The sequence below is a fragment of the Carcharodon carcharias genome, chromosome 1 (genome assembly GCF_017639515.1).
Source record: "Carcharodon carcharias isolate sCarCar2 chromosome 1, sCarCar2.pri, whole genome shotgun sequence".
In the NCBI taxonomy this organism is placed as follows: Eukaryota; Metazoa; Chordata; class Chondrichthyes; order Lamniformes; family Lamnidae; genus Carcharodon; species Carcharodon carcharias.
Genome location: NC_054467.1, coordinates 4,756,127 through 4,781,629, shown reverse-complemented (window position 1 = coordinate 4,781,629; position 25,503 = coordinate 4,756,127). Strand labels below are relative to the sequence as shown.

Sequence of the window (25,503 nt, the reverse complement as noted above, 5' to 3'; positions counted from 1 at the left end):
CTCAGCAGGTTTAACAACACCTGTGGAGAGAAAGACAGAGTTAATGTTTCAAGTCCGTATGACTCTTCTTCAGAGCGAGGCTTCAGACTCTGAAGAAGAGTCATACAGACTCGAACCATTAACTGTCTTTCTCTCCACAGGTGCTGTTAGACCTGCTGAGTTTTTCCAGCGATTTTTGTTTTTGTTACTGATGGACCTTGTTTAACTGTTAACCAGAAACTTATTTTAACACGTGCTGTGATAATATGGGAATATAGGCCACAAAAATTGAAATATTCACCATGCAAAAAATTAAATAGTTTATAAACGTAATTCGAATGCAATTGCAAAATTCAAATTCCACATATGTCCAACCAACCATACAACTCTGATCTTCCAATTTGGAATATTAAGCATAAGATAAAGGATCAGCTGCAAATTTGTGGGAAATCTATAAAATATGCACATATGTAACTTAGAAATCAGGTTTTTAATTAGAATACATAGATTATTAAACATTGAAATGATTTTTCTAAATTGCAAAGAAACAATTTCAGTGTAAATGAATACAACCTACCACACTTTAAATATGTTGCAAAATAAAATCTATCCTGTCTTTAAAGTTTGACTAACATAAGCTGTTCAGTCAAACATGCCGCCTTACTCAGATTAATAGAAAAGTTATCATTTATAGACAAACAGCTCACAAAATACCCAAATTCACTCGAGCAACAAAAGTTCAATTCAGTTCCCAATCAAATCGTTCAATTCTGTTCAGTTAGTATAATGCCAGCTCCTGGTAATTCTGGTATTATAGCAGAGCTGATAACAGTTCAGAACCAACTTCTCAGTATTATATAGAAGACAAATCCAAAATATCAAAACTAAATACTGGAAACAAAAACGTTCAATAAAATCAAATGCTCAATGGGAAATAATGTTTTATTCATTTGTGGGATGTGGGAGTCACTGACAAGGCCAGCATTTATTGCCCATCATGAACTGTCCAAGATGTTTGGTGGCAAACCCTCTTACTGAACTGCTGCTGTTCACGTGGAGCTTATTCTACTTTGTTATCATGGTTTGGTATATCTGAATGGCTTGCTAGGCCATTTCAGAGGGCATTTAAGAGTCAACCGTGGTGCTGTGGGGTCTGGAATCACGTGGGCCAGACAAGGTGAGCACAGCAGGTTTCCTTCCCTAAAAGACATCAGTGAACCAGATGGGTTTTTACAACAATCCAAAAGTTTCATGGTCATCATCACTGATAAGAACATAAGAAATTCGGAGTTGACCATGCAGCACTTTGAGCCTACCCTGCCATTCAGTGTGATTATAGCTGATCTTTTGCCTCAACTCGTTACTCATCTACTCCCCATATTCCTCAATTTCCTGAGACACCAAAAATTTGTCTATCCCAGCCTTAAATATATTCAACAATGGAACATCCACATACCTCTGGAGTGGATAATTTCAAAGATTCACAACTCTCTGAATGAAGAAATTTCTCATCACAGTCCTAAATGATTGAACCCTTATCCTGAGACTGTGCCTCCATGTTCTAGATTCCCCAGCCAGGGGAAACAGCCTCTCAGTATCTACGCTGTCAAGTGCCTGCAGAATCTTGAACGTTTCAAGGAGATCACCTCTCATTCTTTACAGAGAGAGTAAAGACCCAACTTACTCAGCCTCTCATTATAAGGCAATCCTCTCATCTCAGGGACCAATCTAGTGAACCTTTGCTATCCCATCTCCAAGGCAAGTACATCTTTCCTCAGATATGGAGATCAAAGCTGCGCACAGCATTCCAGATGTGGTTTCACCAAAGCCCGGTACAATTGGAGCAAGACTTCCTCATTCATATATTTCAATCAGTTTGAATTCTTCTCCAGGGTCTTCCTTTTCAGGGCTCTGCACATTAGCTATTGATACTAGCTTGCTGAAGTAAAGATACAAATGCTAGAGGTCATGAAAAGACAATTACAGGTAGAAAAAGTCAGGGGAAATCAATTTGTTGCCCTGAGTTTTATGTACAGTTGCACTGAATAAAATTCAGAGAGATTATGATCAGTCTACATTGGAAATCGGTTAAGTCACAGTTTGAGCACCTTGTGCAATCATATCAAATTTCACTGTTATCATGAGTGAATAAACAGCACCTAATCAGCAACTGGAGTGTCGTACATTTTTTAAACCCAAATTGAGCCTAAGAATGACGACTATGTTCCCAGGATATAAACATTTGCAACATGTGGTACCTAAGCACCCACAGGTGTAGCAAAAAATAGAGAATTGCAATTTTATAGTTGCTGTTCATGATTTCAGGGCAAGCCGAAGTGCTTTACCGTCTCGAACTGAATGACGTACCTTTTACAATGAAGTACTTGCAAAGTGTAGTAACTGTTGAAAAGCAGGAAAAGTGACAGAAATCTGCGCACAGCAATCTCCCACAATCAGAAATACAAAAACGATCAGATAATTTGATTTAGTGATGTTGGTTAATGGATAAATATTGTGCCAATGTCCAGACTGCAAATGGGCCTCATTAATTTTCTTTGGACAACAACCAGCTATTTTATAGAATTGAATATTGAGGTGATTGCTTCACCAGCAGTGGTTCTAAGATAGATCCCAGAAGGGGGTGAAAGTGGAAAGTGATGGGTGGCAATTTTAGAGATGTGGGGAGTCTTTCTGCTGTTTCTGGCTTCACAGAAACTTTGATGGGGAGAACTCCCCTGCTCTTCTTTGAAATAGTGCCATGAGATCTTTCATGTCAACATCAGACAGCTCAGTTCAAGATCTCATTTGAAAGACAGCACCTCCAACAGTGCAGCACTCCCTCAGTACTGCCAGCCTAGACTACGTAATCAAGTCTCTGGAGTTGGGATCGAACACACAGCCTTGTGATTTAGAGATGAAAGTGCTACCTATTCAGTCACAGTTGACACATACTAAACAGGGAAAACATTGCAGGTGGGTAACCTATGATTTTCTTGGGTTGTGCTCAATGCAAACTCATTGCCCACTGGGGGTGTCACAGGACAGAAAGACCCATTTAGAATTAAAGGACAAAAAGATACCAAAAAATTAAGATATTACATAACGAAATACTAAAAGTCATAAATTTGTTCCTGGAACAATGATGTTGAAGTCTGTAGAAATCAGTTAAAGTGTCAAGCAAAGGTGCAGACACAAATGCCAATGCAAACACTGTCCACAAACTACCATTATTTTATACCTTTATAGGGCTTGAATGATACTTAAGAATGTACGATGTGTACTGATACAGCATTCATGTTTGTTGCAGTGAGCTGTTGGACATTATACACCTTGAACAAACACACAATCCTCAACATTGTTTTTTTTTAAGCAACAATCGACAGGCAAGAATGACTTATAGGATCAGATAAAACCTGAAGACAGTTCTAAATACAGAACTCGCTCAGAGCGTGGATTCAAAGAATGTATTACAGGTATTACATTGGCTCTTAGCTGGAGCTATTGATGAAAGAATTCAGTGTGTTACTGAATAGTGAAATCAAGAAATTCCATTTAAGGTTTTGAGCTACCAGATACACACTGTTTTCCAATAACCATGATTGCAGGGCATATAGCTGTGCAGCCACATCAAGAAGTAACCTAGCTTCTCTCAGTGCACTAAGGTGAATTGAAAGATCAGTTATTCTAGATATAAGACAATGGCCAGATTCACTGCCCTACCACAAGCTAGAAAACCATTTCAACTTTACCTGGCATGTACATAGTAACTGAGGTAAAACGCAACAAACAAATCCAAGGATTTAAGTGGGTTATTGGCCCCCAAAACTATTGGGTTACATCATATGATTGACAATTATGGATGTTTTCAGCTTGCTAGTTGGAAAACTGTCAAAAGGAAGTTTGCGAACCAGGTATTTCAAATCCATTTTCAAGAGGTTTAATTGAGAATCCTACAGGGTGGCAGGCTGTGCATCACTGCTGTCCCTATGGTGTGATCAGCCCTCCATCTTGGGCAGTGTTGTAAGACCCACATCCGCTGCACTTCAGACCCAGCACATGGAACGGTGTGGTGCTATGGAGCTGGCAGTCATTACACATGATCTGTGGAAGAAATCGCACAATCACACACATATTTGAGATGGATGACGGAATACACTACACACACTGGAAAGGAACGATTTATAAGTATTTATTGGTTTTTGTGACCTTGGGATTCTCCAAAGTGCCTTACAGCCAGTGGGGTACCATTTGAAGTGTAATCACTTCTGTAATGTAGGAAACATGGCCACCAATTTGTGCAGAGCAAGATCCCACAAACACCAGTGTGATAGTCAATCTGTTTTCAGTAATGTTGGTTGAAGGATAAATATTTCCCAGGAAACTGTGGAGAACACAGCTGTTTTTCTTCAGATTAATGTAATAGGGTCTATGCCCACCTGTGAAGCCTTGGTTTAATGTCTTATTTGAAACACGCTATCTCCAACAGTGCAGCACTCTCTCAGTAATGACATCAGAAATATCATCCTCAATTATGTGCTCAAGTCCCTGGAGTGGAATTTGAACCCACAATTTTCTGGCTCAGAGGAGAAACGACCTGACTCTACTTTCAGAACTGGAGTGTCATCACATACATGACCACCTAAACAGTCATACACACAGCATAATTCAAGTTACTGGTTTGCAGGATTCTGGGTGAAAACAGCAAGACCTTATTTAATTACCTCAGCTGTAGAAACTCAATGTCTTGTTAGGCCACTTCAGATGATGTCACAAGTCAAGCATGTGGGGTCTGCAAGGGACTGCAGTCACATGTAGATCAGACCAGGTAGGAGCAGCAGATCTCTCTCCTCCTTTAAGATGCTCCTGACTCATGACTATGGTCAACAGCCCTAATTTCTCCTTATGTAGCTCGGTGCCAAATTTTGTCTGTTAATGCGCCTGTGTAGGGGTGGGATGTTTATTAAAGGTGAAATATAAATACAAGTTTTGTTTGCTTGCAGATTGCTTGTGCAACTCAGCATCCATCTGAAAGGAATAAATGCTTTGAACTAAAATACCTTTGCAATACTGGGAACAGCTCCTTGCACTTGTGAATGTTTCACAGTGACATTAGTAAATTAGTTCAACCTTACAGAGGTGCAAGGCCTTAACAGGGCTTTTACTGCAGATTAACCCTGGGCATAAAATGTACACTTTTAAATATCTCTTGGGGACTATTGCTAGAACACTGGCCGTTAAATATGTGAAGTAAAAGTCAGCTTTTACCTTAACAATCATATTCTGATAGTCTGATGGCATAGTAGTCTGGGCTATTTCTGTATCTAGTTCCTCCCAGTATTTTGTCATGTCAACAGCCGACCGCATACACAACGGACACCGGTAGGCTCTGAAAAAACAGGGTTACACAGATTAACTTGTACAAAGGAGAGTCAAAACACAATGGATGGATTTTGGTGTAAGAATAACCGAGAGGCTAATGGCACTCACTGTTATTTATGCACAAAGGGGGCAGCAACTTGCCACGGGTGCACATACACAGTTAAACCAGAAATGCCGGCGGGCTGTGTGAAAATGGTTATCTCCCCATCTGGCTCCCCTTTCACAAACATTGAATGGTATGGGCTTCTTGCACTAAACTTGCTGCAGAATATCAGGGTTTATCCATTCCAGTCTATGTACCTTTTTGGCGTAATCAGTCTGAATTACTACCAAACAACCCCTAACACTGAAAATGAACTTTTACATGTATAGAGTTTCATCCTATTATCATTCAATTGTTGGAACTTTTTAAAGATTAACTAACTTTCTTACTTTTTCTTCCAGTGTTTTTTATATATTTCTTGTTCTTTCTTTCCCTCTGTATTTCACTTTCTGTACCCAACTTGACACTGAATTCTAACTTACGTGTCCTGGTTTATATTTTGGTGCTCATTAACGATTCTTCAACCTGATTAGTTAAGATGATCATTTTCTTAAAATGCTAAAGGAATGAGTCCACATTGGTAAAATTAATGTTCAGTGCCAGAAAGACTGGTTGACAGTAATTATCATTGATCACGCTGTTAAAAATTCATTTACAGCCAAATATATCAGCCCCAACACTTTCCGGCTGTTTAGTAGATAAGTAACAGGTAAGCACTAGAACTTAACACCCTTAGAAGGATTTCTACATTTAACCATGCACATGTAGTGCCAGTAGTTGATGTCCAATTTACTCCACAGTAACAGTGAGCGTTGATAGCCTCAACACTGATATTCCAAAGCACAATGCAGGTCAGTTTCCTGCCCTGTTCACACAGGCCCCAGATACTCTGTAGAGTGTGTCACGCTGACAGCAATGTGCAAAATCCCATTGAAAGCCAGTGGACAAGAACAGGTCTCATAAATCAGCAGCTGTTGCTCATTCACCACTCAAAGCAAAATTTGGCCCAATATTAAAAAAAATTTAAATTCCGAATTATTAATTGCGTAAAACTTTGTTACTGTATCGGTAAAAATGATTCCAAATATTTGCTATAAACAATGCGTTAACAATTGTACTCTAGGTGTTTCTGGTTTACTACTCAGCTGTACAACACAAAAGATATTTTGATAAATAGCAGTACAGCATTCTGTCTCATAAGACGATGGTTTGCACCATGGTCAATTCTGAGTTAAGAATCGTCTGGTGTGGCTCAGGAGCTCCACTCTGGCCTGGAGGTCTCTGCCACATTCACTGCAGAGGAAGACAGTGAGCTGAGAAGGTGCACAATTCACTGGCCTCTGTATTCTCTCAGCCCTCTCCTCAGTCAGCTGAGCTTTTCGTTTCAGCTCACCTCTTCCAATGCCCTTCCAAACAGTCAGCTCCAGAGGTCATGGCCGTCAGCAGCTGTCTCCAGTTGTCAGTGTCAACGTCTACCATCTTCATCTCTCGCTTGCAGGTGTCCTTGAAACTCAGGTATGGATGCTAAGAAGGTCAGCACCCAGAGGCCAGTTCACTGTACAGTAGGTCTCTGGGTATACTGCTACCATCCATCCAAGGAACGTGACCAAGCCAGCACAGGCATCACTGATTCAGCAATGAGTGTATGCTGATGACCAAGCACGTTCCAGGACCTCAGAGTTGGTGACCCGGAGTTGCTGCCAAGAGATGCCGAGGATGCATCTGAGACTGCGAATGTGGAAACTGTTCAGCCTTTTCCCCTGCCTGGCATATGTTGTCCAGGTCTCGCTGTAGAGGACTGCACTGAGGATACAGGCTTGGTAGACTCTCAATTTGGTGTCCTCAGTCAGGTTGCTGTTGTTCCAAACTCTTACTCAGCTTACATTGTGTGTGTTGATTTCAGCAACAAGGGACGGATTGCTGGTGATTGTGGAGCCTAGATATGTGAAGCTATCAACAGCCTCCAGTGTCACATTGTCAATGCTGATAGATGGTGGTATGGCAACATCCTGGAACATGACATGCGCCTTTCTGATGTTGATGGTCAAACCAAATTCTCTACAAGTGTGGAAGAGTCTGTCCATTAGGTGTTCCTCAATTTGGAATATTAGTGCAACTCTCTGATCAGGACTTGGTGCAATTTTGACTTGGATTTCAGGTGAATGAGGCTGAACAGCTTTCCCTCAGTTCTGGTATGTGTGTAGACCCCTTTGTAGATGACCTGAAGGCATATGACAGAAGCAAAGAGAAGAATATGCCACAGTGTTGGTGTCAGATACAACCCTGTTTGATCCTGCTGCACATCTTAAGGGTTCCGATGTTGCCCCATCATAGCTGACCTTAGCCATCATATTGTCTTGAAAAGAGATCACATCGAGCAGTTCCAAAGATCACATCTCCTCAAAATGTTAACTGTTTCTCTCTCCACAGATGCTGCCAGACCTGCTGTGTTTTTCCAGCATTTTTTGTTTTAATTTCACATTGTCCAGCTTCAGCAGACAGCCAATTTTCTCCAGTAGCTTAAATAGGCTGCCTCTGCTCACATAGAAAGTAATAGATCGGTTGTAACTTTTTTCCCTTGAATTAACTTGTATTGTTTTTGTTTGATGTTTACATCAGGTTAAACATGGTATCATTCTTAGTTGAAGGGTTAATCATTATCAGAATGAGAGACACCAAGCTCTCATTTCTCTATGTTAATTTATCAACATGTTTTAAAATATCGTCCCAAATATTGTGGTGTTGATTCCTCACATTGTGGTGTTGATTATTGCATGGATGAAACATATTTATAAAAATAAACCACCAAATGGCACTAATGTCATAACTAAAAGTGTGTGTGTTATGGCAGCCATGACACAACAGGTTTATTTCTCATAAACTGCCAAACCCCAGTCTTGAATCACAGTGTGAATGATTAATGTTTTTAATTTAAGTTGTAAGAAGGAGCTTAAATTGTAATTTTCAGACATTGCTATTGACTTCCGTGACCTTGCGAGACCAGACAGTTTCAGATGTTAAAAGTGGAGTTGTAGGTGAGTTGGGCTACGTTTTTTTTTTCCCCAGGTTTGCAGAACGTCAGGGGGATTGTTGTTGGGGAGGGGTGGGGGTTAGTTCCAGGATTTTGACCCAGCAGCGGTGGAGGAACGCTGATACAATTCCAGGTCAGGATGGTGCGTGACGAAGGAGAACTTGCAGGTGGTAGTGTTCCCATGTGTCTGCTGCCCTTGTCCTTCCAGGTGGTAGAGGTCACGGGTTTGGAAAGTGTTGCTGCAGGTCATCTTGTAGATGGTGGACATTGCTGGATGATGTCAATCTTGAGTTGGAACTGTACTCATTCAGGCAAGTGGAGAGTATCCCAATACACTGCTGACTTGTGCGTTGTAGATGACGGACAGACTTTGGGATGTCAGGAAGTGAGTTACTTGCCGCAGATTTCCTGGCCTCTGAGCTGCACTTCTGGCCACAGTGTGTATGTGGCTGAAACAAAAACAGAATTACCTGGAAAAACTCAGCAGGTCTGGCAGCATCGGCGGAGAAGAAAAGAGTTGACGTTCGTTTCGAGTCCTCATGACCCTTCGACAGAACTTGAGTTTGAGTCCAAGATTACAATTACAATTCCTTGGACTCAAACTCAAGTTCTGTCGAAGGGTCATGAGGACTCAAAACATCAACTCTTTTCTTCTCCGCCGATGCTGCCAGACCTGAGTTTTTCCAGGTAATTCTGTTTTTGTTTTGGATTTCCAGCATCCGCAGTTTTTTTGTTTTTATCTCTGTGTACGTGACTGGTCCAGTTCAGTTGGTAACTCTCAGAATGGTGATGATGGGGATGCAGCAATGATAATGCCATTGATTGTCAAGGAGAGTTTATCAGATTCTCTCCTGTTGGAGATGGCCAATTCCTGCCATGAATGTCACTTGCCACTTAACAACCCAAACCTAAATGTTGTCAAGGTCTTGCTGCATTTGGGCACAGACTGCTTCTTTATCTGAGGAGTTTCTAATGGTGCTGAAGGGAATACATGCTGAGTATTAGACATCACCACGCAATTGCTATTGTGTGAGGTTGCCATCATGCAATTAGCAGTATCTGATGACATCACCACACCACAGGCAACAAGTAATGGCACTAGTGAATAGATTGATGGGTGAGTTCCAATGACTTAACCAGTGGGAAAAATTGCACGCATGGGCGAACAAAGTGTGATCCGAGTGCAGGTGCACAGAGATGCCTTCCAATCGACATCATGGATTTATGAAGGGAAATCATGTCTGACAAACCTACTGGAGTTTTTTGAGGACGTAACTAGCAGAATAGATATGGGAGAACCAGTGGATGTGGTGTATTTGGATTTTCAGAAAGTTTTTGATAAATTCCCACATAAAAGGTTAGTGTGTAAAATTAAAGCACATGGGATTGGGGGTAATATACTGGCATGAATTGAGAATTAGTTAGCAGACAGGAAACAGAGAGTAGGGGTAAATGGGCCTTTTTCAGAGTGGCAGGCAGTGATAAGTGGGGTACCGGTGCTTGGGCCCCAGCTGTTCACGATATATATCAATGATTTGGATGAGGGAACCAAATGTAATATTTCCAAGTTTGCTGACGACATGAAACTTGGTGGGAATGTGAGTGATGATGAGTGTGTAAAGAGGCTTCAAGGTGATTTAGACTGGTTGAATGAGTGGACAAATACATGGCAGATGCAATATAATGTGGATAAGTGTGAAGTTTTCCACTTCAGCAAGAAAAACAGAATGATAGAGTATTACTTAAATGACAGTAGATTGGGAAATGTTGATGTATGAAGGGATCTTGGTGGCCTTGTACACCAATCACTGAAAGCAAGCATGCAGATGCAGCAAGCAAATAAGGCAGCAAATGGTGTGTTGGCCTTCAGTGCGAGAAGACTTGAGTACAGGAGCAAGGATGTCTTACTGCAGCTGTACAGGGCCTTGGTGAAACCACACCTGGAGTATTGTGCGCAGTTTTAGTCTCCTTACCTAAGAAAGGATATACTTGCCATAGAGGAAGTGCAGCAAAGGTTCACCAGGCTGATTCTTGGGATGTCGTATGATGAGATTGGGCTGACAAGGCCTGTGTTCGCTGGAGTTTAGAAGAATGAGAGGAGATCTCATTGAAACATATAAACTTCTGACAGGGGTAGACAGACTGGATGCAGGGGTGATATTTCCTCTAGCTGGGTGAGGTGGTGAGGGGGGTCACAGTCTCAGGATACGGGCGTAGACCATTTAGGACTGAGATGGTGAGAAACTTCTTCATTCAGGGGGTGGTGAACCCATGGAATTCTCTACCACAGAGGGCTGTGGAGGCCAAGTCACTGAATATATTTAAGGGAATAGATAAGATTTCTGGACTCTAAAGATGTCATGGGTATGAGGAGAGCGCGGGGGTATGGTGTTAAGATAGAGGATCAGCCATGATCATATTGAATGGCACAGCAGGCCCAGAAGGGCCCAATGACCTACTCCTGCTCCTATGTTTCTATGTTTCTACATGGTCTAATGCCTTGGTGAGATCGATGAAGACAATATATTTGTTCATGGCATTTCTGTTGCAGTTGCCAGGCTGAGATGGCCGTGTCAATTATAAATCTTCCAGTTCTGAAACCACACTGTGATTTGGGGTAAATATGACAGGCTCATCAGCCAGGATCTGTAGTCTGACAAATCTGTTAATACATTACTTATATTCCGCACATGACCATACCCAATACTACTCACGCTTCAAAACACTTACCCTTTGCTAAACAGCGTTTCATAGCATGTCCTGGGGAGAGATTAAAGAGAAATCAAATGATTTTAGGTTAACATTTAGATCTTCCAACTTTCATTTGTTCCCCCTGCCAACCAGTCAAATGACTGGCTGAAGTCTTCGAGGAAATACACACCATTTCAGAATAAAACAGAAGTTTTGTAATCGGAAAACTTCAGGTATATTCAGCAGATCAATTTCAGAACTGGTAAGATACTCTAAATTAACGTTTGCAAATGTCCAGAGATAATGCTAAAAGCAGCTGAGTATATCTCAAAGCTTTCTCTCCCCCAACTCACAACCAACAACTCCTGTGAAACTTCATTTTCAGTAACTGAAAATTCTACTCAACAATGTGGAGAGATGGTGAAAATCTGTCTGTGTTAAAACAGAGAAAATGACTGAGAGTGACCGTCAAACAGCAATAAAAGCCAATGCTAATGTTTTGAGGTTATACCAGGTTTAATCCTAATTTTGGAAATCCCTTTCATTTGACGTTATTGGGGCCCCAAGCCCAAATTCAGAACTCTCATTATCAAAATAACTGTTAAAAGGAGAGAAGGTCTGCAAGGTCTGCATGTCTGCTCTATCGCATGGAGCATATCTGTCTTAACCACAGTCCAATTTTGAGTAATTATTTGGTAAACACTTAAGCTGACTTTGTTGCACTGTATTATATAATCAAATCATGTCATGAAGGAAACACCAGGGAACAAAGGAATGATAAAGCAAAGAGGGAGGCCATTCGGTCCATCAAGCCTCTGCCGGCTCTTTCCAATTAGTCCCACTCCTCCCTGTTAATTTCCCGTAGTCCTGCAAATTTTTTCTCTTTCACATATTTATTGGATTGCTTATTATTGAAGCTGCTTCCACCGCCCTTTCATGCTGCACATTCCAGGTCACAACAACTCACTGTGTCATTTTTCTTTTATCCTTATGTTGCCTCTAGCTCTTTTGCCAACTATATTAAATCTGGTCACTGAACATTCTGCTGCTGAAAACTGTATCTCCCTATTTATTCTAGCAAAATCCTTCGTGATTTTGAACGCTTCTATTAAATCTCCCCTTAACCTTCTCTGCTTGAAGGAGAAAAATCCCAGCTTCTCTGGATTCTCCAAGTAACTGAAGTACCTCATCCCTGGTATCATCCTAGTAAATCTGTTCTGCAAACCTCTCCAAAGTCTGCACATCATTTCTAAAGTACCCAGAATTGGCCACAATACTCTGGCTGGGCCTAGCCAGTTTTATAAATGTTTACAATAGTCTTTGCAGATGTAATTATTCAGAATCACAATGCAGAAGAGGCCCTTCGGCCCATCGAGTGTGCACCGACATGTGAGAAACACCTGACCTACCTATCTAATCCCATTTACCAGCACTTGACCCATAGCCTTGAATGTTATGACATGCCAAATGCTCATCCAGGTACTTTTTAAAGGATGTGAGGCAACCCACCTCCACCACCCTCCCAGGCAGTGCATTCCAGACCGTCACCACCCTCTGGGTAAAAAAGTTCTTCCTCACATCCCCCCTAAACCTCCTGACCCTCACCTTGAACTTATGCCCCCTTGTGGCTGACCCTTCAACTAAGGGGAACAGCTGCTCCCTATCCACCCTGTCCATGCCCCTCATAATCTTGTACACCACAATCAGGTCGCCCTTCAGTCTTATCTGGTCCAATGAAAACAACCCAAGTCTATCCAACTTCTCTTCATAACTTAAATGTTTCATCCCAGGCAACATCCTGGTGAATCTCCTCTGCACTCCCTCCAGTGCAATCACATCCTTCCTATAATGTGGTGACCAGAACTGCAGACAGTACTCCAGCTGTGGCCTCACCAAGGTTCTATACAACTCCAACATGACCTCCCTACTTTTATAATCTATGCCTTGATTGATAAAGGCAAGTGTCCCATATGCCTTTTTTACCACCCCACTAACATGCTCCTCCACCTTCAGAGATCTGTGGACACACATGCCAAGGTCCCTTTGTTCCTCAGAATTTCCTAGTGCCATGCCATTCATTGAATACTTCCTTGTCAAATTACTCCTTCCAAAGTGTATCATCTCACACTTTTCAGGGTTAAATTCCATCTGCCACTTATCTGCCTATTTGACCATCCCGTCTATATCTTCCTGTAGTCCAAGACACTCAACCTCACTGTTAACCACCCGGCCAATCTTTGTGTCATCTGCAAACTTACTAATCCTACCTCCCCATACAGTCATCTATGTCATTTATATAAATTACAAATAATAGGGGACTGAGCACAGATCCCTGTGGTACGCCACTGGACACTGGGCTTCTTTCTTTCCCCAATGGTTAAGGGAGAGTTCTAATTGAGGTTTCAACATTATAAAAGAATTAGGAAAAATGGACAGTGAAAGGTAGCTTTCACTGGTTAGCAAATTGGCAAGGGAAGCACAGACTCAGGAAAAAAAAGGGTGAAGTTAGAAGAATCTTACCGCACAGATTGACATTCAAAGACAGGTTGCTTCAACAGAAGTGGTTATCGGTTTCAGCTGCCTCAATCTCAAAAGGTTCACTCCACTCCAGAGATCGGGGGATAAAATCTAGGCTGACACGTTAATGATGACCATGATTGTTGTAAAACCCCATCTGGTTCACCAATGTCCTTTAGGGAACTATCTCACTTGAAGAGAATGTAAAAGACTTTGAAAAATAGCAGGGGGGGTTTTTGTCAGTCTTCTGGCCAACCACATTTACCTGATTTCTTTTTTCTTATTATTATTCATTAATGGAACGTGGGTATCACTGGGCAAGCGTTTACTGCCCATCCCGAATTGTTCAGAGGGCATTTAAGAGAGTCCAGCACACTGCTGTGGGTCTGGAGTCACATGTAGGCCAGACAGGCCTATTTCCTTCCATGCAGATGGGTTTTTACAACAATCATGGTCATTAGGTTTTTAATTCCAGATTTTTATTGAATTCAAATTCTACCATCTGCCGTGGCGGGATTCGAACCCAGGTCTCCAGAGCATTACCCTGGGTCTCTGGATTACTAGTCCAGCAACAACACCACTAGGTCATTGCCTCATGTTGCTCTTTATGGGACCTTGTTGTGTGCAAACTGACTTGCTTGTTTCATACATTAATACAGTGGCCAGGCTTTTAAAAAAACAACTTCATCTGTAGGATGCTTTGGGGAGTTTGGAGGTTGTGAAAGGCACTGTATAAATGCAAGCTTCTCTTTTATTGAGACTATAACTATCCCATTAAACAGGACGGGTATTGAAATCGAAGCTAGGTGGTTACAGGGAAAGAGCGGAGAAATGAGATTAATGTAGATAGAGCAGTAGTTTGAATAGGCAGAGTGTAAATTCTAACATGGATGTTGTGAAACTTTCAGACTGTTATTGGTCTGCATAGTTATTGAGGGGAGGCAACAGACATCCAATATTGGAATATCAATAGGGCTAATGACACAGGTTAGGATTTATAATATAAACAGGCCATTCAGCCCAACTGGTCTCTGCTGGTGTTTACGCTCCACACCAGCCTCCTCATGTCAATTTAAGGTGACTTGCATAATTCTCTCCAATTGTCAATCATCTGAAACGAAGCTATCAGCAGATATCCTCCAGTTTGGACTGACTAGTCCATAGATGTCCAGCACATTCTAACCCGAACATTTCTCTCTCTTAATCCAGCCTGTACCTCTTTATTTGTCCTTCTGTCCTGAATTTGACTCCAATTCCCCCCAGTTGCCTTCAACATTATTCCTCTGTTTCTTTATCAATCCTTACATCTCACTGATTAAGGAGACAGACTATTGGTCCTGTCATTCACCAAGGTCCCAGATGCCCCCTTTTGCCCATGCTGCATAATTTGCACTTCCAGCAACACAAAGGGCAAAACATTTGAACATAGCAAGATGCCACACTCCAATAAACTCTGGGCCTTTTTATTCCTCTCCAAACTATTTTGCTCCCTCCCACCACTGAACAGATCATTAACTTTTGCATGGTTCACTAACAGCCTGGCATAAACTCAATCAGCTGAGCTCAGATTCATGTCATGAGCAGCCTTGTGACTCCAACTCACGATCCTCAGTTAGCTAAGCAGAAAAGCTCCTAGAAACTCAATTCATACATCTCATTCGTAACATACTGCCAACTCAAATAATGAGAAAAATAACGAGGCAGTTCAGCTTAGACACGCCAACAAAACATGTCTCTAAAGCTTTAATGTACTAATGTGAGTTGCCTCTATATTCACGTGAGGTATTTTGTTTAGGAGCAAGGGAAGACTGGAATGTAAAAACAAGTTGCCAATTTGTTATTCTCCCTTTTGTGTTCCTACAGACGATGAATTTCACCCCAGAGCACCTACAGGACCCTGATCAAGAGCCTGGTTGTGATCATTCATCTTACATCCAACCCTCTTCAAAATCTCAAACACACTGCTCCAGACATTGACTTTGCTCATCAATACCTGGAGGGCTCTTGTGCACACATGCCTGGAACTTTAGTGTTGCTGCAAATCAATTTCTGCTTCACACTGATGTTCATGTTACAGTGTAAACCTGAAGACAGGGCCTAACCCTAAAGTTAGGATAGAGAGACTGCTTTAGGGTAGGGGTAAGGCAGGGGGGCTGCTGTCTCACTGCTCAGTTATGGCAGGGGGGCTGCTGTTTTGACCTAGCTTGGTGATGATAGGGATGAGGAAGTCTCACACTGCTTGTGTTTGAAGCCCAGTTTAACACCCGTGCATCAATCAATGGATTTAAGTGCAAACTTTTTAATTCCTTAAGTTAATTTAAATGTTTAGACAGCATACATGCTGTCACACCCACTCAACGTGAATTTTGACTTTAGGAAAAGAGCCAAGAGTAGGGGTGTAACAATGCACGCCAACAGCACTCTCTTTAGCAGTTAGTTCCAGACAGCAATATATCAGCCAGCTGGAACCCACAGTGTATCTACAGGTCTGAGAGTGGCAGCTGCAGCATTAAGACGAGGACAGAATCCAAGGTTCAAATCCTTAATGTGTGCCAAACTTTTCATCTAATTATTTACTATACTTTAGACAGCACCCTGCAGGTGGTGACAAATTCCTCAGATTCTGAAGACATATCCTTTTACATCACTGGACCAAACATTGCATTTTTTAACAAACCGGTTTAACAAGTGGCTGCAGGTCTCAGGCTTTCATTGGTTCCTCTCAGTCTTGATCCCACATCACAATGCATCTTCGCTGTACAGTCCAGCATTTGGGCAAAGTTAGAATTTAGTACACTTACTTGTGAAGAAGATGACCGCAGGTCAGGACATGAGCCCCAATACGAGAAGTATGAATGTCCTTTGACAACAAGAATGAAACCAGCAAATCATTAAACACAATAAAACAAAGTGGTAAATATTAAGTAGAAAGCAGGTAATTTTAGACTATAGGGTAAATTCAGCAGTTTCAATGGAATCCTACACTCAAAAGGAGCATAAATCGGGGGAAGCTACACAGCACTCTTATAGCCCATGGGGAGACACAATCATCTGATCCATTATGGCCATCACAAGTTCATAAACTTCCCATTCCATCACATATAACATGGATAATATGAACAGCATATCTAAGGCTTAGAGTTAGCTTGCTTTGATCATTTCATTGGACAATTTCAGAGTAAGGTAAATAGGGAAATACATGTGTACTTAGCAACAAAGTGAAGACCAATTCCATAAACAACAAACAGTCTTGGTGGTTTTGAGCTTACCTCCATGCACACTGGACAGTTCTGTCGGGAGACGTTTTCAACACACTACATAAAAAGGAAATCCAATGTCAGTATGCAAATGCTATTAACCACACATTCATTTTTAAATCACAACCTATAGCAATGACCAGCAGAGAAGGTTAAACGCATCAGGAAAAAATATGCTGGTGTAATTCTAACCATAACTGAAACCGATATCAAAAAATTAACATAACTTTGGTGAAATTCCAATTATGAGCAACATATCTGAAATTTCTCTGGCATTCCTTGAGTACAGAGAGGTCTCTTCGAGCTTTTTACAGCGTAGTGGACATAGAACAGGAAGGAGAAAGGTAAGGGAGGGGTGAGAACAACATAAAGGCATGAATCATTAGAAGATTTTTGGAGACAGGAGAGGGGGGGGGGAAAGATGAAAAGTCTAGAGAATTTGAGTAAGATAATTGGCTGAAACCACAACTGCTAACAGGGAGGAGGAAGCATGGAACAAGTAGATAACTAGGTCAGAGGATTGGAGGGTATAATGTATGGATTCATCCTGAGGGAAGGATGGGGAGAAAGGGCTGAGACCCTGAGGAGGTTTGAAGGTGAGGACAAGAATCTGAGACCTGGATATCAATAGGGGAGAAGTTTTGGACAGGAAATTGTGGGTTGCCACACACAAATGAGTTTGTGTGGGAAGGCAATAAGATCAGAGGGAGTCAATGCTTACCCTCATTTTAACTGCCCACTCTACCTGGCTTGTTACAGGCTGGGAGAACCTGTAACAAACATTATTATTATTCTAACACTCTCCCAGACATCTTCACATCCTTCATAATCTTCAACTTATCCAAAACCCTGCTGCTCACCCATCTCGCTCACATATTACTTCTTCCTTACTGACCGACATTGGCTCTTAGTCTCCCAAAGGAGCATCTTTTAAAATTCTTACTCTTTTCTTTAAATCCCTCCACTGCCTCACCGCCTCCCTAACACTATCACCTTTCCAGCCAGGCCACAAACCCCCAACTTATGAACTCTCTCCATCTTCTTACTCTGGCCTCTTGGGGTTACCTTTGTGTTCACCCAACCTTCAGCAACATGAAAATTTGAGTCTTGTGAAATCCCCTCCCTAAGCCCCAGTTTCTCCATCTCCGGTTCCACATCCTTTCTAACCCAGCTGTCCTAACCTTCATTTCCTTGGCTCAGAATCCTTTTATCCTCATGCCTTTGTGAAGTGCCTCGGGGCATCATTCTACTTCAATGGTGCTTGTTATATAAATGTTGTTTTCCTCCTCTCAGCTCGCCAAACTCAGCTGGCCTCTCTAGTGCTATTCATAGCTTCCTCTGCTCTCATCTTAATTTCCATTAAACAGAAGCACAGCACCAGATTGAGACGTAAAATTTAATTATGCTTAAAATAATAAGAACTTCAGCTGATTTCTGCCTTTAGCTACAGGCTTGATTAAAAAAAGAACTGAAGTAACTTTTGATGAAATTTATTATCCTATCTTCAGCTTATGAAAATTGACATTAAGGGTTTCACTTTTCTCAGTTCTGGGCTTGGCGTCCATTTGCTGATGTTGCTCCCCAGAGGGTGAAGGACCCTGCGAGTATCTGTAATAAACTGCTTTTGCTTTTCATAATAAATTAGAAAAGTCATTTTTTGTAGGGTTTTGGTATGATAAATGAGGAGAAACATGCCACTGGCAGAAAGGGTGGTAACCAGAGGACACAGATTTAAGGTGACTGACAAAAAAGCAAGGGAAGAGATGAAAGTTTTATTTACGCAGCCAGTTGTTGCGATCTGGAATGCGCTGCCTGAAAGTGTGGTGAAAGCAGATTTAACTTCCAAAGGAATTTCAATTTATTCTTGAAGAGAAAACATTAACAGGGCTCCGGGGAAGGAGCATGAGAGTGGGATTAATAGAACAACTATACCAAAAGCTGACACAGGCTCAATGGTCTCCTGTGCTGTGATGATAACCAAAATTAAAGTCATTTTTTTCTGGATGATGGTGGCAGCTTTTTCTTCTGAAGGGGTCATCAAGTAAACTTATTCCTGTCGTGTAGTCTAGTGACTTAAGGATTCTGTTATGTTGCATTAATGATCTAACGATACTGATGCTAGGGAAGCAAAGCTGCATATGAGCCCCATCCTGTCAGGTTAACCTGAAGCATTCTGAGTTTCACCCTAAAGTCAGTATGTGCCTGATCACCTACTAATTTTGTTTCATGCTCTGATCTAATAGCCAGGGAAGAGGTTGGGAGGGTGTGTGGAGCAGTTGGATGGTCAGTGAATTCAGTCACACGTTGGTAGCAAAGCTCAAATAGTAAGTCTTGAGTCTTAATGCAGTTCCAATTTGGTATTATGCCCATCAATTACTTTGGAATCTACAGCTTTTCACTTTCTTCCAGACTCTCTCTGGTCAAATATGAGGAGTAAACATGTTTTAAAGTGATCAGCTTCAGCTTTGAAGAGTAGCAACTGGCACAGTTATTTTTTCAGTATCAACGTACCACAGCCGCATTCTGCACAATATCAATCCTCAGCCTAGACTCAGTGGTCTTGTCTAAGTCAATAACTTTGTATTTAAATAATGCCTTTAACGTAATAAAACTTCCCAAGCTGTTTCACAGAAGCATTGCAAAGCAAAATTTACACCGAGTCACATAAAGCATTATTAGAAGGCCAAAAGCTTGGTCAGGGGTGGGCTTTAAGGTTCCTAGGAAGAGGAGGAGGAGGAGGCAGAGAGGTTTCAGGAGGCGGGGAGTGGTGAGGGGATGGTAGTGGAGTTCCAAGTTTTGGGCCCAGGTAGTTGAAGGTATGGTTGCCAATGGTGGGGATACTCAAGAGGTCAGAATTGGAGGAGCACAGGGATCTCAGAGAGTTGTAGGAGGAGGGCAGACATAGTGGTGGTTGGGGCAGGCCATGGTGGAAGTCAGAAAGTTGTGGGTTCAATCCTTATACAAGAGTCTTCAGCTTGAAATCTAAGCTGACACTCAGTAACAGGATTTTGTGCTGTTTTATAAAGTGGAGAACAGTTCAAATGAACAATTTCTACCCTTGTGCTATGTACATCAATTTGTAAAAGGGTGCAGGTTGTGGCTCTTACCGCTTGAATTACATTACAGGCAGAGAAACTAATGTTTAAATTCTGATATTGTATGTGGAAAGCAAACATTTTCATTCAAAGGGTTTAATTAACTTGTCAAAATAATGGCCAGCTGAAAAGTAATAATTAATTCATATTTAGAGGATAGTCTAATTGGGCCCAAGTAGAGTTTACACAGTATCACGCCCAAGGTTAAACAAAATTGCTCAACTGTACAATCAGTTTGCCATTTTAACATTTATTTGATTCACCTTTTAACTAAGAATATTTGTAGCATGATTTAAAGCAGATAAAGCAGCCAGTTTGCTTTTAAATGTAGAAAGGTACTGCCCCAAAAGCTTCAGAGTAAACCTGCTGCCAAGATCTGCCCAGTGTTTTACATTGCAGAGAAACAGGCCACAAGCTGCTACTTCACCTCACCCTTTCTACGTAACTGTGCCTCATGTACTTATCTAACCAGTTCCCCTTAAATGTTCCTGTTGACTGTTAGCTATTTACAGCAATTTGAAATTTGTTTTCAATCAAATTGTATTTTTTTTCAAACAGTGATTTTTCTTCCTACTCTCAGCCTTTGATGCTTGTGCTCCTGTTGCCACCTCTGAGCAGGAGTATGTACAGCTTGTGCTGCAAGTCTCTGCTCAGCGATCATCACTGCACAGCAAATGCCAGCAACAATCAAGCACTCCAGAAGCACAATGATATATTCAGTCTTTTTCTCTCCACCCACCTTCAACAAAGTAAAGGTAAGTGGTGCACAGTTGAAACCCTGATATGTCAGTAAACATCAGATCTAATTTACCTTGTGGTTCCCACGGAGATGAATAGCTAGACACAAGTTACATTTCACACAGTGGAAAAAATTATCTTCTGGCCCAATCCTGTGCGGAAGATTTAAAAAAAAATGTAAAACAGTATTAAATTAATACAACAAAGTCTTGATGAATTTAATGCTATTGGTAACCATCGCACCCCTCCAAAAAATATTTGTCCCATTGCATTGATCACCTTTATTGAACCAGAACATGACGAAACTGGAAGTCACTGTACTAAGAGATCAGTATACCTGTCTCTTCACTACTGCAAACAGGACCTAACATAATCTTCTCAAGGACAATTAGGAATGAGCTACAAATGCTGGCCTTGCCAGCAACGCTCACATCCCATGAAAGAAATTAGCTTTACATTATTTTCCCCAGGCTCAAAGGAGGCAAAGAAAACAAAAATCCAGTTTAGTTTCAGGTGTTTTAAGGAGTTTTAAGTGTCTCTTATAGCCCATTGAAAGAGTCATGTGGTCCACGTGTGAAACATATCAAGTATATTACACATTATGTTACATACCATGAAAGGCATTGTTAGCCAAAGAATTACAATTTAAAAGCAATTTTATTTCATAGCTCATGCAAAATATCTTTATCTCATAACCTTGGAAAACTGTTACATGAATAATGATTCTGCCCAGTAATGTTATTTACTTAACCATTTTAATCCTTTCACTGTTTTAGCTCCTGTGTAAAGTGTGGTAAAGAGCTAACAATGGAATGCAAACATAAAAACAGTCATGCAATTGTTATGTAAAATTCAACGTGTATTTATACCATTTACTTCATTCCAATATTCACATTGCAGTGCAGCATGACACATCCTTAAAGTGACCAGTGACACCACTGTGCCATCCAATCAGTTGGAGCTTACAGCAAACAGAGGCTATTTAAGAAGATAAAAGCAAAATACTGCGGATGCTGGAAATCTGAAATGAAGACAGAAAATTCTGGTAAAACTCAGCAGGTCTGGCAGCATCTCTGGCGAGAGAAACAGAGTTAACGTTTCGGGTCCATATGACTCTTCTTCTCGACGCACTACAGCAAACAGCATTGAGTGTACCTACACCACACTGACTATATCAGTTCAAGAAGGCGGCTCATGACCATCTTCTCAAGGGCAATTAGGGGTTGACAATTAGGCCCTGCCAGCAAACCCAGCATCCAGTGAAATAATAAAAACAGAACTCATAACTGGAACAGGAAAATCTCCTGAAAAAAGCAGGATTATTTCTCCAACAAAATGGAGTGAGTGGAGGATAATTACATAATACAATTTATGTGCACAAATGAATCCCAATCATTTACACCCGGGTGAGGTTGATGGGGAATTTACCCAATCATCTCCAATCTGGCTGGCACTTGGAGCGTCAATATCAGAGAATCACAGGATTTTAACAGCACAGGAGGCCATTCGGCCCATTGTGTCTGCACACGCTCTCCAAATTAGCATTATAACCTCGTGCCATTGCCTTGCCTTTTCCCCGTACCTCTGCAAATAATTATTCAAATAATCATCTAATTCCCTCTTGAATACATGGATTGAACCTGCCTCCACCACACTTCTAGGCAGTGCATTGCAGACCCTAACCACTCGTTGTGTGAAAAAGTTTCTTTTCAAGTCACATTGCTTCTTTTGCAAATCACTTTAAATCTGTGCCTTCTCATTCCTGATCCTTTTACAAGCAGGAACATCTTCTCCCTATTTACTCTGTTCAGCTCCCTCATGATTTTGAACATCTCTATCAAGTCTCCTCTTAGCCGCCTTCTCTCCAAGGAGAACAGTCCCAACCTCTCCAATAATAACTGAAGTTTCTCATCACTGGAACCATTCTTCTACACTCTCCCCAATGTGTTCACATCCTTCCTATAATGTGGCGCGCAGAACTGTACACAATACTCCAGCTGTGGTCTAACGAGTGTCTTATATAAATTCAGCATAACCCCCCTGCTCTTGTACTCTATGCCCCTATTAATAAAGCCTAGGATACTATATGCTTTATTAACTGCTCTCTCCACCTGTCCTGCTACCTTCAATGATCTATGCACATATACACCCAAGTCTTTCTGCTCCTCCACCCACTTCAAAATTTCACCCCTTATTTTATATTATCTGTCTATGTTCTTCTCAGCAAAGTGCATCACCTCACACTTCTCCGCGTTGAACTTCACCTGCCACTTATCTGCCCACTCCACCAACTTGTCTATGTCCTCTTGAAATTCTACACTGTCCTCACAGTTTACAACATTCCCAAGCTTCATATCATTAGCAAACTTTGAAATTGTCCCCTGCACACCTAGATCTAGATCATTAATATATATCAGGAAAAGCAAGGGTCCTAATACCGACCCCTGGGGAACTCCATTAACCTTCCTCCAGCCCTAAAGATAAGAATTGACCATTACTCCCTGCTTCCTATTTTTCAGCCAATTTTGTATCCACATTGCTACTGTCCCTTTTATTCCATGAGCACTAACTTTTCTCACAAGTCTGTTGTGTGGCACTGCATCAAATGCCTTTTGAAAGTCCATGTAAACCACATCAACAGCATTACCCTCATCGTTCTTTTCTGTTATCTCTTTAAAAAACTCCAGCAAGTTAGTTAAACACAATTTCCCCTTTAGAAATCCATGCTGGCTCTTCCTTATCAACCCACATTTTTCCAGGTGACTACTAATTCTATCTTGAATAATTGTTTCTAGAATCTTGGCCCACCACTGAAGCAATATGTGCAGCTGGGAAAATTAGTTCAGGTTTAATTAACTTGCATAAACACATGTAAAGAAATAAGTTACAAGAACTGGTTGTGAGTACAGTAACTAGCTTATCTTCATTGGAAGTTCAATGTATTCATGTGATTAGCAGCTACAGTATTGTATCACATAATATCCAAGTAACAGTCAAGATCTAGTTTACTCAAGAACTAAATGCTGGAATCATTCAGGTGAGCAGAATGTGTGGAGAGAGAAAAACAGAGTTAACAAGTGAAGAGGGCACTCAGTAAAGGACATACTACACCACTAACTCAACGTTATTACAATGACACAGCTCCTTCTTGAGGCTTTTCCCTGCCTGGTTGATGGTCTGTAACTACAAAGCGGAAAAAATAACTCTTTTCATTAAGAGCTTCCATTTCACTGAGGTGGCTTCAAGCCAATACACATTCAACAACCTGGTCTGAAAATTCTGTTCACATTTTGACAGCTGTGCCAAATTCCACCACAACAGCTGAGACAATCCACAACGCTCTAAAACAATCAACAACATTCTAAAATAAAAAGTAACTCAGCCTGCCTCCCAATGTTAACGGATCATTTAAAAAATTCCTGAGATCTGGATCAGATCTCCAGCTTTGCCAGAAAACTAATCACTTCTTTTCTGGGCCATACTCTATCTGTGCACCAAGTTGCATTGAAATTCATCCATAATTTTTTGAGATATATCGTTTACAGACAAATAAACTAACGGGGTGAAAACATTACCTCCGCCCACATTCACTGGCAGAAGTAACAATTCAAGTTGATGACCTGTAAGAGCTCAAAGCATTAGCTGTCTTTCTGAAGATGCTGCTTGAACTACTGAGCTTTTGCATTATTTTCCATTTTCACTTCAGATTTCAGAGGAGTGGAACTAATTGGACAGCTCATTCAATAAGCCGGCAGACACAATGGGCCAAATAGTCCCATTCTGCGCTGTACGATTTTCTACGATTTCTAGCATCTGCGGTGTATTGCTTTAGTTTAAAAGGGAGATTTACTGCAATAAATAAAACTACCTGAAGTAAAACTTAACTTTAAGCAGCATCTAAATAGTTAATTAAATGGGGGTTTAAAAGGAGACACTTCACTCTGTCAATAGCTGACCTGCTGACACACACTGAAATCAGCAAGTTTTAAGTCCGGACTAAGTATTTCAGTCAGTCACGAAGACCTTCAGTTTCCTAAATTCAGAATTCAGGATGTTACCTGGATATTTCATCATGATCCAAAACAGACCAACCACAGAGTCTGCAGAAAATACTATAAACTGAAAATTACTTTCTGTAGGTCAACCAGAATAAACACAAAAGAAAATGTAGGATAAAGACAGACTGCTTGGACCAAACAGGTTGTTTCCAGGTTGTAATTTACATAGAATTAACCAGCACACAAACAGGTCATTCAGCCTAACTGGACCATTGTGGTGTTTATGTTCCACTCAATATTCCTCCCACTCCTCTTCATCTCACCCCAACAGCATATCCTTCTATTCCTTTCTTCCTCATGTGTTTATCCAGCTTTCGTTTAAAGCTATTCATCTCAACTGTTCCATGTGGTAGTTCACCATTCTCTGGGTAGACAATATTTCCCAAGTTGCCTTTCCGATAATATCAGCTACTATCTTGTATTTAATTATTCATCATAGAATCATCCCTGGGATGTGGCTGTCACTGGCTGGGCCAGCATTTATTGCCCATCCCTAATTGCCCTGAGAAGGTGGTAGTGAGCTGCCTTCTAGAGTGCCTGCAGTCTGTGAGGATCGTAGATTTTCTTGGCAGTTTTTGACCTTGCTAGGCCAATTCAGAGGGCACTCAAGAGAGTCTGAAGTCACATATAAGCCAGATCAGGTGGGGATGGTAGATTTCCTTCGTTAAAGGCCATTAGTGAACCTGATGGGCTTTTACAACAATCCAATAGTTTC

The 25,503-nt window shown here is 41.2% G+C and overlaps 1 protein-coding gene across 1 annotated transcript in view; it reads right to left on the bottom strand.

The window, feature by feature from the left end:
• Positions 1–450: 450 nt before the first annotated feature.
• Positions 451–25,503, bottom strand: part of rchy1 (ring finger and CHY zinc finger domain containing 1) — a 30,345-nt gene continuing 5,292 nt past the window's right edge. Inside the window, exons 4-9 of the mRNA XM_041185233.1 lie at positions 20,804–20,882; positions 16,910–16,954; positions 16,442–16,500; positions 11,163–11,192; positions 5,245–5,365; positions 451–4,080 (exon numbers count right to left, since the gene is read on the bottom strand). Of these exons, the coding sequence (XP_041041167.1) occupies positions 3,964–4,080; positions 5,245–5,365; positions 11,163–11,192; positions 16,442–16,500; positions 16,910–16,954; positions 20,804–20,882 (451 nt within the window). The 3' untranslated portion in view covers positions 451–3,963. The remainder of the gene's footprint in view (positions 4,081–5,244; positions 5,366–11,162; positions 11,193–16,441; positions 16,501–16,909; positions 16,955–20,803; positions 20,883–25,503) is intronic.